Source organism: Accipiter gentilis, chromosome 1 (genome assembly GCF_929443795.1).
Source record: "Accipiter gentilis chromosome 1, bAccGen1.1, whole genome shotgun sequence".
Lineage (NCBI taxonomy): Eukaryota > Metazoa > Chordata > Aves > Accipitriformes > Accipitridae > Astur > Astur gentilis.
Genome location: NC_064880.1, coordinates 195,575 through 206,519, shown reverse-complemented (window position 1 = coordinate 206,519; position 10,945 = coordinate 195,575). Strand labels below are relative to the sequence as shown.

Below are 10,945 nucleotides of genomic sequence, written 5' to 3'. Positions count from 1 at the left end.
AAAGCAAGAGGCATATCTAAGGTAGGAGAGAGACTTAAGTGGGTTTCTTGCTTCTCGGGATAGGGTCAAAAAACCTGATGAAGGCTCTCGCCTCACTTCATGAAAACCCCACTCCCTCTTTACCCGAGACTGAAATCATTCCCTTCTGCTTGTAAACGAACAAGCAGGCCCAGGCCCTCTCTGGACAAACTAAACAGAAACGCAGCTGCAGTCCCACGTGCATTTGTCTGCACCAGGCCTCTCCTGGACCACGGGCCAGCCCTGTGACAGTAAATTGGCGCCAGGAGTCAAAACACTTCAGGAGCGCAGCGGGCAAACGGAAGCTGGCAGTACTCGCGCCATTGCTGCGGAAAGCGGTACACCAGAGGTAATTACCTGCCTTTAGGAAAAGCCATGTACGGCTCCTGGAATGGTCCGGCACCTACATCGTCGCGGGAGAACCGCTTTTGTATTTGCTGCGCCAAACCTGGCAGCAAGGGTAGTAACCCTTTCAGAGCCGAGTCCGGAGAGAGCAGCACATGCACAGTGTGGAGCGTGCAAACGACACTTTAATGCGGGCAGGGGCGCATCCTCGGGCCGGGCCCGGGCCGGGGCCTCTCTCAGGGTGCCTCACCAGGCCCGGGCGAGCCGTCCGCGGCGGCCTCCTGCGCTCGCCGCCGCCGCAGCCTCTCGGCGCCGGTCACCGTCATGGGGTGGAGCGGCAGGAACCCCGCCAGACCTGCAACGAGACGCAGCCGGTGAGCCGCGGCGAGCCGTCCGCCCCCCCCGCCTCCCCCCGCCCAGGACGCCCCCCCCGGGCCTACCCAGGAGCTTCTCCGCGGGCCGGGAGAGCTGCGCGCCGCAGCCCAGCCAGTGGCGCAGCCGCTCCAGGTTGAGCCCCGCCACCCTCTCGCCGTGGGCGTTGGGCAGCGGGTCGAGGCAGCCCAGCTGCTCCAGGTACTTCCCGTCGCGGGCGCGCCGGCTGTGGGCTGCCACGATGCGGAAGAAGGGCCGGTTGGCGCAGCCTCCGAGAGCGAACCGGATCACGACGTGCCCGCCGCGGTAGCTCTTCAGGAGGCGGCTGCCTGTGAAGAGAGCGCGAGGCGGTGAGCGCGCGGGACCGGGGCCGGGGCCGGCGGGCCGCGCCCGCGCGCACTCACCCAGCTGCACCATGACGGCGGGCGGGTCCTCTCTGCGGCGCAGCGCGATGACGCAAGAGGCGCCGGAAGCGCGGCGGCCGGGCGGGAGGACGGACGGACCGGCCCCGGCCCCGGCCCCGGCCCCGGTTCCGGCCCCGGTTCCGGCCCCGGTTCCGGTTCCGGCCCCGGCGGAGCGGCCTCTCCTCTCCCGCTGCTCCCGGGAGCAGCCTGCTCCGAAGCCTGCTTTCTTCTCGCCGGCAGCGGGTGAGGGTCGGGGCCGCCCGACGCGGAGGGGCAGGGGCGCCGGGGAGGCCGCGGGTGTCGGGAGGGCTGCCGCCGGCTGCGGTGCGTCCGGAGGGGAGCGGGCAGCGAGGGCTGCCTCGGAGGGGTCTTCGGGCGTCCCTGGGCTGAGCCCGAGCGCGCTGGCGTGGAGGGCGGGGGCTGTGGGGTGCGTGCACCGGGGAGCTGGGAGGGCTGGTCTGGGGGGAAGGGGAAGGGGAAGGGAAGGGGGGGCGCCGGGGAGCGCGGGCTGGGGGCGCTCCGGAGTCGCGGCCGGTCGGAGCGGGAGGGGAGGGAGCGGCGGGGCGGGCCGGGCCGGGCCGGGGGAGCGATGCGGAGGGATGTGCGGCTCCGTCGCTTGGCTGTCTCCAAATCCTTGTGAGAGACAGAGCCTGTTGGAATTGTGGCTTCCCTGCGGAGACGGGATCTTTGGGACGCCTTTCTTCATCTCTTTCTGTCCTGATTCTTTAATTTCTCCTACTCTGCCCTGTAGAGACCATCGCAACTTTTTTCCTTTCTCCATCGCTATCTGTCTGGTTCCCTGTCCCTGTTTTTTTAATTTTTCCCATTCTTTCCCGTGCTGCTGTGATGGTTTCGGTTGGATTTGGTTTTTTTTTTTTTTTTTTTTTGCTTCTCTGTACCTCTCCTTTTCTGTCTATTCTCTTGTCCTTCTCCCTCTTCCTCTCCCCCTTTCTCCCTCTCTCTCGTTCGACTGCCCCCCTTTTCTTTTTCTCTCTCCGTTCTTGTCCTGCTCCCTCTCCCTCCCCCCCCACCCCCCCACGTCTTTGTCCTGCAGCCAGTCACTGTTTTTTCCTTTTCCATCTCCTTGTCCTGATCTGCATCCACCTCTTCCCCCCCCCAGTTTCCCTGGCCTGTTCCCTGGCGTTCTTTTCCTCTCTGCACCTGTACATGCCACTCTGTGTCCCTGCCTTCCTATCTCTTTTCTTCCTACTTTCTGTTTTTCTCTCTATCCCTTTGTCTTGCTCGCTGTTGCTGTTTATTTTTGTCATTCTGGATCTTGCTGTCCCCATCCTCCTTCCTGTTCATCTCTTGCTCTCTGTGACCCTTTGTGCTGCTTCCTGCCCGTTTTTTATTCACCCTCTCTCTGCAGGGATCCTGATACCTCTCTTTCCAAATTCCCCACCCCCCTGTGCTTCTCACGGTCTCTGTCTCTCTCGTTGTCGTTGTTCTTGTCTGTCGCGCTGCCTTGCTTCCTGTCCCGTCGTTTCTCGCTGTATCCCTTTGTCCCGCTCCCTGCTCGTATTCATATTCCTCTCTGTCCTGAGGACCGTCCCAGTTTTTTATCTCCGTCCTGCCGCTGTCCTGATTTTTCCTTCTCTGCCATGTTCCCTGTCCCTCTTTCTGTCTCCTCTGTCCCTGCTGCTTATTTCTCCATCTCTGTCCAGACCCCTGTCCCTTCCCCCCCTGCCCCACCTTGCTGTCCCTCTGCCTTGCTTTCTTTCGCTACCTTTTCTGTCTGTCTTTCTCTGCCCCATTCCCTCTCATGCCCTTTCTAACTGTGTCCCCCGTCCCGCTAGCTGTCTCTTCTTTCTTTTTTCTGTTCCTCAGTATTTTTTTGTTTTTCCGTATCTCTCTCCTACTGCCCATCGCAGTTGTTTTTTTCCCCCTCCGATGCTAGCCTGCTTTTTGTCCCTTTTGTCTCTCTCCGTCCTTCTGTCATGCTCCCTGTGTCTATTTAATCCCTTCATCTCTGTCCTGCAGCCCGTCGCTATTTCCGCCCCCCCCCCCCCCTTCCGTCCCTTTGTCCTGCTCCCCATCCTTGTCTCTCTTTTCCTTGGTTCTGCTTCCCGTCCTTTTTTCCTTTCTTGCTCCATCTCTCTGTCCTGCTCCCTATCCCTCCCACGCTCTCTCTGTTTCTGTGTCCTTCTCCTTGCCTTTCCCCATGGTCTCTGTCTTGTTCCCTCTTTGGTTTTCTTGTTTTCCGGGTGGCTGGGCCTGGCTACCCGCGGGGGTGCTTCGGCTGGGGGGTTTGGGGTGGGGGCCTGGCCGTGCCGCTGATGGCAGGGAAATAAAGCCTGAAACGGCAATCGAGAAGCGGTGCCCTGCCTGTGCTGGGGCTGCCCCGCAGAGGCGTGGGGCCGGGCCCTCCGCAGGTCCCGAGCGCTCCCCGAAACTACGTGTGGGGCCCCGGGGGTGCAGGGCTGTGGGGTGGTGACGCTCGGCGTCGCCCATGGGCGCTGCAGGGTCAGAAATGGAGAACAAGTTTTCTGTTCCTGAGGCTTGACAACAGGCTCGCGTGGCTGATGTGGGGGCTTGGAAACAGACCGAGCTGCCCGGCTTTGGGCCCAGAAACAGAGGTCTGGCCCTGCGTGTTTGGGCCTTGAGAACAGGCTCAGCAGCCAGGTTTTTTGGCTCCCAAATGGGCTCTGAGTCAGCTGGTGTCAGGGCCAAAAGCGGGAGCCGGCTCGGCTGGTTTTGCAGGTGGGTGGGAGGGTGTTGGGGGCTGCAGGGAGAAGCGGGGGGCGGGCAGGGTGCGTGGACCCTCCCTGGAGATGGGGGTCTGGTTGTGTCGGACGCCGAAGTTCGGGAGGCCGGCACGCGGCGGGCCAAACTCAACATCTGCGGTGGTCTGTGGGGGGAAAGGCACTTTTCAGACCCCACGTGCCCTCTTGGAGTCCAGCTCTTCTTTCTGCGCTGCTCAGAATAGTTGTTAAGTAATTAATCGCCCAAACTAACGGATATTTACTTGGCGTGTAACTCTGATGTTTAATCCTAATGCTCCAGTTTTGACAGCAGTTGATACGCAGCCTTATGGAAAGCCCAGACCGTTGCACGTAGCTGGAGCTTGGAAGGAGAAGCAGCTGAAATCAACCAGAGCTTCAGTGCGGAGCTGGGGCTTCAGCGAGCCACAACTGCAGCAAGCGTGAGCTGGAACGAGGCGGGGTGTCCGCTGTCTGGAGCGTGCATTAGCCAGACGCAAAAGTACCTGCGGCTGTAACGAGCAGGAGGCGCGATTAGCTGGAGCGTCCATCGGCCGGACTGTGCTCCCAGCACGGCCGAAGAGCGGCCGGGCGCAGGCGGGGCTGTCCGCAGCAAGCAGCTCCGAGCAGCAGGGAGGTGAGTTGTCCTTCTGCCAGCAGGGAGCCCAGCCTTTTCCCTCGGGGATGCAATCCACGCCACGCTCCTCTTTCTGCATGGAGGGTCTCGCCCGGTCCGTTCCCTTGGGCAGAAGCGAGGTGGGGGTCCCCCGGCTCTCCTGGGGCAGCCCACCCTGTGAGGGGGCGCGGGCGAGGTGTCATCGTCCCCTTGGTACCGGGCAAAGGGGAGAGAAACCGGCCGGTGAGAGCTCCTGGGGTGCAGAGCCCTTCCGGCAGAATCCTCCCCTGTCTTTTCACTGTTGGCTGGGTGTGACAAGCAGGTTCGTTTCTTTGTCTCCTCTTCTCCCAGTGTCACCTTCCGCGTCACACGAAGAAATCCTGCGTGGTCAATTCCGCTTGCTGCTCAGGTAATCGCACGTATCGGGCTGGGGGAGCGGAGAGAAACGCTTGCGAGTTCGAGGGCACTACAGATGCTTCACGTTAAACCCACAGAGAAGGCAAATTTGCTGCTAGTGCAGAGAAGCTGATGGAAAAATTGCTGTTAACAGATCGTGCCCTGTTCCTGAACTGGTCCCTTGATGTGTTTTTGTTTCAGGTGAAAGAATGAAATTTCCTGTCTGGTAAATTCAGAGCTGCCTGTTAGCTTCTTCAGGGTCGAGTGTTTCTCTTCTCTCTGTTCATGCTGATTTTATGGGCAAGTTGGAAATAGCCTGTTACTTTTTTATGTATAACTGAGTTTTTAGGAATATGTGGTGTCCCTGTAGTTCATTTTTGAGCGCCTAGATGCCAGTAGAAATGTAATGAGTGAAACACGATGAGAACTGGTACTTAAACTTGATTTTTATTTGTTGGGTTTTTTTTTTTTTTTTTTTTTCCTTCCCCATTAAGAGTGTTGATGGCATGTTGTCCCGTGGCACAATCCCCATTCCGTTCAGCGGAGTCTTCAGTCTAGGACTTTTAAGTGAAAAAGTTTGTCCTTCCAAAAAGGGGCTAGTCATTCCTAGGACCGAGGCATAGACTTGGAGAGTCGCTTAAGTACGTGATGGGAATTAAAGCCAACTTTCAGTTGAAGTTGCTGCTGTTGGTCTTTGCTTTCATTGATTTCTCCACCACTCCCTCGTGGCTGGGAGCTCTGAATTGTAATGTTTTTCAGTCTCTAACACATTTCCACCCTCACCCCCCAAAAAAAGGAGAGGCAGTGTCTAAAAGTTAATAAGTTTCCTCACAAATGCGTGAGGAAATAAAATTTGAGTTATGATGATTAAAACCATAAAAATGACGCCAGTCTTGCAGATCTCACTATTTCTGAACAGGCGTTCATCACACGCAAAAGTCATCAGGGTACGGATCACCTGCGCTTCATGCTCTGACAAGACAAAATGCTGAGGCAGGGATGAGCTCTGAAAGAAAAAAAAAAAAAAAAAAAAAAAGGAGGATACAGGGTCACGGTTTTGTTTTGTTGTTGTTTGTTTTTAGAGAGTGCAATATTGACTGGTGCCAACCTGCAGAGCTCTTCTGCTGCCTGACCTCTCCTTCTCTTTCATGGCTGTAATTGTCGTTTGGATAACTGTAGAAGAGCAGTTAAGTTACTTGCCTCTGTGAATGTGCTGGTAATACCAGGAGGGCAAATGCTTGAAGCAGTAGTGAATAACTTGGCTACAGGTAGAATTTCTGAAGGAAGAACAGCAGCAGCAACAGGAAGCAAATAGCAAGTGACCAAAAACTTGCGTGTGTCAAACGCATCAAAGCTTTATTGCCGAATGTTGTTTGGCAATATGTTCCAAACGGCTTTTTTTGGTAAACGTAAATTTTCAGGCAGTTCAGGGTTGTGTGTGGCAAAACGTGTCCCTCTGCGTCCGCGTCCTGCTACGTAAATAGCATGGGTCGATGGCAAGTCCAGTGGCAGGGCTGCTGTTCCCTACTCTCGACGTTGCCTTAGTAGTGTTGCAGCATTTAGACCTTAATGGACGGGCTGAGGAATGGAAGGAGAATGCCCGTTTTCTGTAAGGGCTCGGAATGCCAACCCTTTTCTCTGCCTGCCGCTCCCCTGTGCGTGAGATGAAGTTGTTTTATTTTTCTCCCTTGTTCCTGGTCTAAATATTTCTGGAGCTGTTGCTGCTGTGGGTTTGCAATTGGTGTTACTGCGTTTTTGTAGCATTCTAGCGATGGGTCGTTTCTGCTGTGGCGAAGCGTCGAGATACGGTTTTCGGTGTAAAGTGTCAGAAACTACATTCACTGAAACCGGTAACTCGCGGCGCAGGTGAAACCGATCTGGCGCATGCAGCTGTGCTCGCAGGGATGCTCGGTGGCTCCTCATCAAAACGGCAGGCTGTGTGCGTGGACGTCCGTAGGGTTGCTCCCTGGGTCCGAGAGCGTTAACGTATTTTTGCTGTTGGAAGGTGGAATGGAGCGTGTGCCTGTTAAATCTCAGGGCGGTCAAAAGCTAGGAGGGACCCTGAGCGGGTTTGGTGGCACAGCTGCAGTTTTAAAAGATCTTGCCTGTTTGGAGCAACGGACTGGAAAAAATGACTCCTTTTTTTGCAAAAAGGCAGTTCACAAGGACAGATGTGTCGCTGTGCTCTTTAGCAAAAATACTCAACTTGGGACGTATAGGTTTGATGGAGCCTTGGCTGTACTAAAGCTTGAGAAAATGTACGTAGATCTCTGGGTGTGTCACCTGCGTGTATCTAGGAAAGTGAGTTCTAGTGAAAGTAAAGTTGCCAACGAGTCAAAAAAGAAAGGAGAAAAAAAAAAAAAGTACAGTTGTCTGAAAGATGCAAAAGCTCTAGTGGCCTGTGTCAACAGCTGTACCGAAAATGACGCAAAAATACTTTTTCCTCTGCTCAGTCATACTGTCTTTACAAACCTTCACAAACAAAAAGGCAGCTTTGGCTTCCTACCCAGCTTTGTGCTAATGGTTTTTTTCTTCTCTCAGCTGGATGTCAGCTGGCACCGATTCGTCGTGGTTGCCCTTTCTTCTGCCGTGAAGGTACGAGACAGATGGAAAGATTCCGTAGTGGCCTGCAAGTACAAGGTACGCCTACGATGTGTGTCTGCGTTTTTCCAAAGGTACCTGCAGTATGGCCTTTAACATTGAGTGTGTGCCAACTCTCCTTCTACTTTTTTTTACCTTAAATATTTTAACAGAAATACTAAAAATAAGTTCTGTTCCGGAGCATGTTACACCTATACAAAGCTTAGTTCCCTCAGTTTATTTTCTCTTCCTGAAAGCGTAATCATCTGTTTCTGAGTGCTTGCTAGTAAATGATACTGTGAAAATAATTTTGTACTAAAAGAGGGAAGAAACTGTTCATAAGAGTTCAGGTGTTCAGAAGAAACAGACTTTGTTTTCATGATAAAAGCTTTATGCTTTTACAGTCAATGAGTTTTTTAAAATATCTTATACTAGTACTCAAAAACGTTATGGGGATAATTAGCATCTGTACTAAAAGCAATCAAGGTCAAAGAAGAGATGGGGGACAAAACAGGACAAACGGACGTGGCATCTGTGTGTTTCCCAGGCTTTCCCAGGAAGCATTAGCAGCCTTGTAACTAGTGACAGTGAGCCCTGAGGTGTTTTTGATGAGTTACTGCTTCAGGAATGTATTTTTTCCTTTAACCTACAGTGTGTAATTTTGACTTCAGTTGGAAAGAGATTTTCCAAAATGGAAGTCTTTCTCACTCAAAGAAATTTTGTTTTATGAACTTCCCATCAGAGTGGATCTTCAGAGGTGATTGACTTGACAGTAGAAGTCATCAGTAACGAGACTTTTCACTCTCTTTAAAAAAAAAGAAAGAAAAAAAAAAAAAAGTCCAAAGACTCAAGCACAGCCCATCTTCCTAAAGTTGATGGCATCACTGGTCTTTGGTTTCTCAGTTGTAACAGTCGAGATAACATGAAAACGTGTTACTCTGCCTGCTTCAGTACCGCCAAAAGCATTAGGAAATCCACCAGTGCTTTTTGGTAGTCTGAGGTATTGCAGCACTGGGGATTTTACAAACTGACTTGCATTGTTTAAACTGTAACTGCCAAATAGCTGTAGTATATGATGTGTTAGGTGTATGTAAGCAGTTAGGTATTTTTCTAAACCTTTAAAAAGAGAGGCAACTGAATGTTATGGGTTTTTTTTCCTGATGTTTTGACGGAGTGCTCTGAAGTACTTCCTTTCTGTCTGGCTTTCAATGGTGCATTTCCCTGGCAGTTCAGTAGTGCCTCTCTTGGGCAGCTCAGCTGGCCAGGTGTCCCCCCGCGTTACACAACACGCACAAAACCCCCTAGTCCCATTATAACTGTGTACTTTGGAGAGGGATAATTTAACAGTACGAATTCAGAGCTGTGCAAGTTATGGTAATGGGAAAGAGAAATCAAATACTTTTACAGTATAAGTATTTTCATTGGATGTATTTAAACATGGGCACACCTTTTTAGTGTAAAGTGAATTACTGAGATTTATTCTTTATTTTTCATTTTGCTCTTTGAAGTTTTCCACTTCACTTTCAGCTTTATTCACCAAACAAGCAAGATGCAAAGCAGCAGCAGCAGCAGCGCAAGGGCTGTAGCTGTTGTGGTGGATCCGTAAGTGTAGATTGTGATTGTGTACGACCTCGTCCCGCAGCCTCCCAGGGTTGTCTCCCTGCAGCAGTGCTGTAAGGAAGGGAGGAGACGTTTTCCAACATGGGCAAGAGTGTTTATTTGCATGCTAAGAAGGTGTTCAAAATGGTATTGATTAGCCTAAATGCTGATTTTAAGTCTTCAAATCGCTCTTAACTTTTAGAGGAGGTGGTGTATTTTGAGCTGACCTTTTTTACCTGGAGTCCTCCTTTAGCTCAGCGACTCTTCTTGTGCACCCCCAGCCTCTGCTGGCAGGGCGGTATGAGAAGCTGGAAGGTCCTTGACTTAGTATAAACACTGCTTAGCAACAACTACAGCATCGGTGTGTTGTCAACATTATTCTCAACCTAAATCCAAAATGGCCCTGTACCAGCTACTCAGAAGAAAATTAACTTTATTCCAGCCGAAACCAGGACAACCCCAAACCCCCTGATTCTGGGTCTGCAATGGAAAAAAACAAATGACTTTGGGACTCCTGGGAAAGCCAAATCCACCTGGATTTGTGCAGCTGGAAAGCAAAAACACCACCCCATTTTCATGCGCAAACCACAACCAAAAGATCACCCCTTTTTATGTTGTGGAAAAGCACTGAAACATATCCCAAACTGAGTATTTTGAAAAAGCAAAAAACTCCCCAGTTTGGGGAAGATTGGGGGTGAAGCACAGGCAGTTTGAGGGGCGTTGCTGGGGGTCCTCCCGGCGTGGATGATGTGGTGTGGATGCTCTGTTGTGGGTTATCCCAGGTGAGTTACCTGCTGTGGATCATCCTGGGTGGACTCCCTGGGGTAGGTCATCCCCACCCGTGTCCCCCCATGCACCTTTGTACCCTCACCTACCCTCTCCCGGGCATGTGTTTCTCCCCCATATGCCCCCAGCTGCTCCAGCCCGCCCCCTTCACCCATGCGAGTTTCTAACCCATGCGAGTTGTTTCCCCCTGCATCCCCTGCTCTCCTATCTCCTGCCTCCCCCCCTCCCCGCTTCCTTTCCCTCCTCCATATTCCACACCACCACCCCCCCATCATCCATCAGGCTCCAGACCCCTGGTGTGCTGCCTGCACCCTGTTCTCTGTCATTTTTTTTCCTTCTTTTCCTTACAAGTTGTTGTTGTTGTTGTTTCTTTTTCATGATGATTAAACTGTTTTTGTTTCAAGCCACGAGTTTTCTCACTTTTGCCCTTCCGATTGTCTCCCCGTCCCGCTGGGGGCGGGGGAGCGAGTGAGCGGTCGCGTGGGCCTTCGTTGCCGGCTGGCGTTAAACCAGGACACGAGGTGAGTTGCAAGCCCTGCCTGGCTAATGCTGGAGGCTCTCTGTGTTCCTCCTGCCATCTCGACGGGCCGTCCTTGTTCTTCATCGCCGCTTTATAGCGAGCGCCTCTCGCTCTGTAAGCGGCAGTACTGGGGCCGTGTTGCAGGCGGCAAAGGGCAACTGTGACGCTTGCTGGCAGGAGCGGCAAGGAGTGCGGAGCCACGCTCCTGTAGGGAGCAAAGATGGAACCTCGAGGGCTCTATGGTCCTCTGCTGAGGACATCTAATATCCCGACAGGCCTCTTTGCTTTCCCTGCTTCACGTCTGATTACGTTGAACGCCGGAGGGCAGGGCGGTAAGTAACACCATGCAGCGTCTTTTCGATAAGAGACGAGCCCCGCGCAAGAAGCCTTGCGTGCGTGCAGGATTAGGAGAGCAGCGTTCTGATAGCACGGAGGTGCCCACCCCGACCGAGCCCCAGGGTCGCCGGGGTATCGCTAGCTTGCAGGTGGGCCGCTCGCATCTGGTGCGCTGGGCCGTGGCCTTTCCTGCCGAACAGAGCTGCCCCTCTGGCACGAAGCAGCTTTGGGTCTCTTGTGGCCTGCCTTCAGGCTGTCACCTGAACCAGGCGTT

The 10,945-nt window shown here is 53.2% G+C and overlaps 2 protein-coding genes across 9 annotated transcripts; one reads left to right on the top strand and one right to left on the bottom strand.

Moving 5' to 3' along the window:
* Nucleotides 1-528: 528 nt before the first annotated feature.
* Nucleotides 529-1,251, bottom strand: MRPS16 (mitochondrial ribosomal protein S16). Its single transcript, XM_049802632.1, has 3 exons — nt 1,140-1,251; nt 804-1,064; nt 529-718 (listed from the first exon to the last, which is right to left on the bottom strand). Exons 1-3 carry the CDS (start codon nt 1,150-1,152, stop codon nt 600-602), a joined length of 393 nt encoding a protein of 130 aa, XP_049658589.1. The 5' UTR covers nt 1,153-1,251; the 3' UTR covers nt 529-599.
* Nucleotides 1,252-1,267: 16 nt separating this feature from the next.
* Nucleotides 1,268-10,374, top strand: LOC126039405 (uncharacterized). Of its 8 annotated transcripts, none has more exons than XR_007506317.1 (5): nt 1,268-1,382; nt 4,143-4,475; nt 4,806-4,863; nt 7,392-7,490; nt 9,472-10,218. XR_007506317.1 is itself a non-coding variant. In XM_049802498.1 (3 exons), the coding sequence occupies exons 1-3, from the start codon at nt 6,735-6,737 to the stop codon at nt 10,338-10,340; spliced, it is 987 nt and encodes a 328-aa protein (XP_049658455.1). In that variant the 5' UTR covers nt 4,871-6,734; the 3' UTR covers nt 10,341-10,374. The 8 variants fall into 8 exon arrangements, 2 of the variants coding, with proteins under 2 accessions (XP_049658455.1, XP_049658463.1); XR_007506315.1 differs by having other exon boundaries at nt 9,283-10,218; XR_007506314.1 differs by having other exon boundaries at nt 8,958-10,218.
* The last annotated feature ends 571 nt before the right edge of the window (nt 10,375-10,945 follow it).

Excerpts from the sequence above, each read along its gene's own strand:
- MRPS16 (XM_049802632.1), bottom strand. Across the intron at positions 719-803 it reads GCCCGCGGAGAAGCTCCTGG|GTCTGGCGGGGTTCCTGCCG; the intron begins GTAGGCCCGGGG and ends GTCTCGTTGCAG.
- LOC126039405 (XM_049802498.1), top strand. The coding sequence starts at position 6,735 with ATGCAGCTGTGCTCGCAGGGATGCTCGGTGGCTCCTCATCAAAACGGC. Across the intron at positions 7,526-8,957 it reads GTGTCTGCGTTTTTCCAAAG|CTTTATTCACCAAACAAGCA; the intron begins GTACCTGCAGTA and ends CTTCACTTTCAG. Across the intron at positions 9,033-10,219 it reads GTAGCTGTTGTGGTGGATCC|CCACGAGTTTTCTCACTTTT; the intron begins GTAAGTGTAGAT and ends TTTTGTTTCAAG.